This window comes from Diachasma alloeum, unplaced genomic scaffold, assembly GCF_001412515.2.
Source record: "Diachasma alloeum isolate Michigan unplaced genomic scaffold, Dall2.0 Dall_scaffold_00308, whole genome shotgun sequence".
Lineage (NCBI taxonomy): Eukaryota > Metazoa > Arthropoda > Insecta > Hymenoptera > Braconidae > Diachasma > Diachasma alloeum.
In genome coordinates, this window is record NW_021680447.1 from 819,072 (window position 1) to 824,313 (window position 5,242).

Consider the following 5,242-nt stretch of genomic DNA (forward strand, 5'->3'; position numbering starts at 1 on the left):
AGTGTCGGCTCATCACAAAGAGAAAAAAATTGTTCTTTCCCTTGACATCAACATTTAAAAAATTGACATTAAAACAAAAATCAAAGTGTGCATTATACCCCACTCTCCCCTACTTCCAAAATTTCAACCAAAAAAACTCCCGCCAGAAATTTGAGTTGTTTCCGGGACTCGCCGCACGCCAGCCAATCCTCCCATGACGTAACGCACATGCGCTCGCCACTGATCGCTGAAGCCCTCTGCCAGCTGAGTGACCTTGCAGTGTTTGTAAACAGACACACGTTGCCGTACAAATTGCCAAGTTAATTGTATCAAGTGTTTGATTGTTCTCGCCACCACCAACATATTTTTCTCATCAATCCCCTAATTACCGGATTGTCAGTGACAAAATCCATGGACATGGAGCAGACGTGTACCGTGGACAATGAAATGGTGAGTCTCTAAAAAATAATGATTAATACCCAAGTGTTACATTGTGTGATGCAAAATGGGAGGGAAAAACGTAAGATTCCGGATCGATCCGTATCAGCCCGTTTGAAAGCATTTTGTGGTTCGAAATGTCATCTCCAGTGACTCGCAGTCCCCTGAAATCATGGAATCGCGCGATAAGGGCGTCGATTTCTTTGTGAAAACTCGGGTTCATGGGTCATAAATACGACAGTCGTCGGGCGATCGCGGTGAGGGGGGGAGAAAGAAAGAGAATTTGGCTGGGGGATCGAGAGAGGGACCTTTATCCAAGCGAGAAGTACTGATCCGTCAGGCTGGCGCCTAGTGTCGCCACATTCGAGGGGTTTCCACTGTTCCCTGTTAGGTGGGGTATAACATGTCATCGATTGATGCTGATCAGCTGTCAGAGAGAGTAAAAACACGAATGACCGCGGTAATGACAGGACAATCGCAAGAAATGAGCGCACCATCGCGGATGCGTCTCTTCGGACACCATTCGATGAATATTTTCGTGGAACAGCCCTATAAGAGACTGAGGTTATGTGTGATACGGAACACAACCGTGAACTCACTCTTGTAATACGAGAAATTAGAGATTCGAAGGGCGATTCTCCGGATAAAATGTGATTTCGGAAATGTTCAGTCGTTAATTTTGTACCTCTCGCTGGAGTAATGAAGGCGATACGTATCATTGTCTCACCGCAATGAGGCGCTAGGCGTATGACGGTTAAATACGGAAAAAATCGTGAATCTTGGGGTATCGTTGTGGGTTGTACTGTGGGGGGGGGGGGGCACCCATTCGCAACAAGCGGTCCCTGGACCAGGGCCTTTAGCTCGTGAACTGCGCAGTTCGAAGCCGTTGGTACGACGCGTTGCACCGGTGAGTCTTTTTCAATTGATGTTATTTTTATTTTTTATCGTACGGGGACACGTGAAAACAATTTATCTCGTCCTTCAGGGGTCTCGATGCATCAGTTATCGATCTGTTTTTATAGTTTTTCTGTTATTTATGGGGGATATTCATTGACATTTGTATTATGCGCTCTAACCCTTATGCATGGCCCAAGGGTTTGACTTTAGCTTCACTTTGAATGACTCGCGGTGGGATATTGTTTAGGGAAAACAGGTGGAAAGGGCTTTCATTTTTGTGGTGGGAATTGCGGGGGAATTTTCGCCGGATTTTGTGGATGAGAGATTGAGGATAGGGGACAGCTATAGACACATGCCGGGTCGATTATAGATCGTGTCGTGGTTTACCAACGGTACATAGGTGCAGTCGAAGGTACTGCGCAATTATGACCTTGACATGTAATGCTGATTCCACTATAAACTCATTTATCTTTCGTGAATCAACGACTTTTCAATCTGAGGTCTGCTGCATCAGTTTTCGCGATTTATCATTCGTGTTTCTTTGTGACCGTAAACTTTGAATTTCTTGACTGAATTTTGGTATAATTCCATGAATATGGATGCTCCTGCAAATTGTCGACTAGCGCAGACAAGTTTTTCCCCCGATTCTTTGGGGTACGGGATCCTTTGAAGTTTGTGGCACCTCGTGCAAATGTGGGAAACATTTGCACAATAATTATCCCTTTTTCGGGGGATGTAGGGGCTGAAGTATCTTCGTCGCACTTCTGGCTAGCTGGGGAAAAAGTAGAGTTTAGGGAGTCTAGTCTTAAGAAAAGTAAATGTGAAAGTGTCTTACTGAAAATTCCATCTGAGATAATCGGTCGATCGATAAGTGGATTTACTCGTAGGATGTAATTTACTTGCGCGGAAGAAAATACACGGAAGCTATCTCAAAGGGTTTTGTTGAAAACGGGGATTGGGGGAGCAGTTTGCACAGGAAGTGGGAAATAACGTGGGGGGATTAAACTTTTGACTGTTTTGCACGGACAGAAATGTTCAGTAAAAATTACGCAACTCACAGTTCGTCACCGATTACGGAATGGAAAAATTACGGAACGCTCTGGAAAAATTCCGTGATTTTAGGTAAAAATTACGTGACAGTTCCGTAAAATTTCCTACAACTCCCGCGAAGCGGGAGGGAAATGTAACTTTGCGCCCGCCGGGACGGAAAAAAGTATGTGTACCTAGGAAGGAAAACAGGACATCAAAACCCGCGTGTTTACTGCCCTCAGCTTCGCCTCGGGCAGTAATCCACACGCGTTAGAATTCGCTTTTTTTCTCCCTTGGTCAATCTACTTTTACAGCGAAAGGAAGTTCGTATTTTTCTCTTTGATGAGCGGGAGGAAAGTGAGTACTTTCCGCCCTAACGGAAAGGTGGAAACGTGAGAGTTCACTTACCGCATCGTAATAGTTCGATCGGAAGTAAGTCTCGTGGACTAACTGTTCTATCGTAGGGATACCCTGAGTTGATTTGTTGAGCAACTTTCCACCCGAGGGCGGGAAGTACTCACTTTCCTCCCGCTCATCAGGGAGCAAAGTACGAACTTTCCGTGCAGGTGTGTGAAAAAAAAACGATTTTTTTAATGGACATTGAAAAATGTCATTTTTAGGGACATACGTGCTCCCCTCAATTGTGAGACCTTCGATAAGGTTAGAGGGAAAATTATAGGTTGAAAGACTGAGAGGAAAAATTATTTTTGCTCGACAAGGATATTTTATCGAGAAGAGCACAAAGCGAATGATGTGGCAAATTACCCCTGAATTTTCGTCTTTACTGATTAGATTCTCCAGAATTTTCACAAAAACTGTGGAAAAAATGCGATAATTCTAGTAAAATTTCAACTATTTTGAGTGAATTTTTTGTTAGTTATTTAATTGCTTTATTGAGAGAAGCTTTTCCATTTATGTCCTGAGATAAATGAAGAACCCCGCAAGGGCGAAGTAAATTACAAAGTAAAATTATTGAAGGATTTCGATAAAACAATACAAATGTTAATTTTTGTTTACATCAAGATATTATCGTCACGTGAACATAACTTAGTGTTTTATGTCATCAATGTTTCTCCAATTTTTTTCATTCAACACAACGGAAGTCTTTTACGTGGAACACTTTTGTGTAGAAATAATTGTTTCCTCTCACAATCAGAGAACGTGAATTTCGAAGTGTCCGTGCAATTTTTCACTTCTTTGAGATTTTTTTATTGCTGAAGGGTCATAAATCTCCAGGCGCGAATCTGCGCACCTCCCGGTAGGAATTCTCTGCGTAGAAATGATCTCATCACAAAATGTCTTCCCCACTGAGATAAAGAGTTCGTTCTGCCGAAAAAGATATTTGATGGAGTGGAACAGATTTATGTGAGTGGAATTAACCTACTTCATGTAAGAAAATTCAACATCTAAATTGAATTTTTGTTGTGACTATCATGAATCCATATAACCGGAGCCTCATTTAAATCTTCGTAGAACTAATGGATTTACCTGAAAGACATAAATGTCTTACAAGAAAAATTCCCATAGAAATTACCATGTTTCGGTGGAAACTTTCTTCAGTGTCTACAACTGAATTATTTTAACACGACAAAAGCTCTATTCCGTGGAACACATAATTTTTTAGCAGAACTATTTATTTCTCAGTGAGGATATCTTACTCTACATAATTTGCGATGTCCGTTCCTCCGGAAATTGATGGAAGGTTCTAGAAAGTTCAAGGAAGGTCCAGAGCGGTGCAGAATCCCCTGGAAAGTTGGCGAATCGTCGGGAAACCTCTACAATTTTCCAATGCTGAATGTTCCAGAAGACTCTGGAATGTTCTATAAATCTTTAGGAATTTCGCAATTAATTCAGAGGTTAACGCTTCGGACAATCCAGAAAGGTCCTCGAGAGTTATAAAAAACTCCAGATCTGTACAGCAGATTTTTCTACGAGTAAATTTTTACGTCAATTTTGCGTGATTTTTCCGTAAATATTTATGAAAACTTCTCCATTGATTTGAAAGCTTACCTACGAGTGCTCTTGAGCTAACAATTAAGCTCACTCAGGTTATTTATGACTTATTTTATTTAATGTTTTGTTCCATTAAATTAAACTTTAAGACAGTAATTTATTTATAATGGGTTTTGTTGTTTTATAGAAATTTTCTATTTATTTTTACAAGTGATTCTGCTTTTACGTTTGTTTCGATTATCTCAAGGCCTTTGGGAAATAATACATTTTACAAAGGCATTTTATTTCATACTTTGTTATGAAATACATTTTTTGAAATTTATTCATTTGAATGATAACAATATTTTTAGTTAAAATGCGTGTATGAGATATTATTTTGATTTGATCAGAATTTATGTAAGAAGTTAAACTAATTAAGTTTGATTTGAATGGAAGATATGATTAGATTCACTAAAGTATTTCGCAGGGGAGAATTGATTTGAAAAATTGAGTAAGTTGAGCATTTGATGTGTCCAGACTGACCGCTGGACGAATACTGTTAGTTTCGGTTTTCAACGTGTTGCTTGTAGAGCGGCCTTAAGGTTATTTTCGGGTATAAGGCCCCTTGCAGGGGGGCTTTCAACTGTTGGCAGTTGTTGCACAGCGGATAGAATAACACAGCTTTTCGACTTGACCCCGGAAAATACTCAAATGTTACAATTTCCATAAACAGTCAAATTGACAGTTACAGACTCACAGAATTCGTTATAATCAATGTCTTCAAGTGATATTTTTCAATTGATGCTGAATGATTTATAAATTTAGTTTTTAATAACCCGTTGTGCTGGAACACCGTCTAAATGTCGAATTCATCATGAAAATAATAGGACCACCGTAAGGCGGGCCACCAAATACCTAGTAGTTTCATAACAGAAATAAAAATTTCCGAACGTCAAATGCAACAAGA

The 5,242-nt window shown here is 40.1% G+C and overlaps 1 protein-coding gene across 1 annotated transcript in view; it reads left to right on the top strand.

The window, feature by feature from the left end:
- Positions 1-230: 230 nt before the first annotated feature.
- The window catches only part of LOC107039820 (REPTOR-binding partner), a 19,921-nt gene continuing 14,909 nt past the window's right edge, over positions 231-5,242 (top strand). The window contains exon 1 of the mRNA XM_015259639.1: positions 231-429. Within this exon, the coding sequence (XP_015115125.1) occupies positions 391-429 (39 nt within the window). The 5' untranslated portion in view covers positions 231-390. The remainder of the gene's footprint in view (positions 430-5,242) is intronic.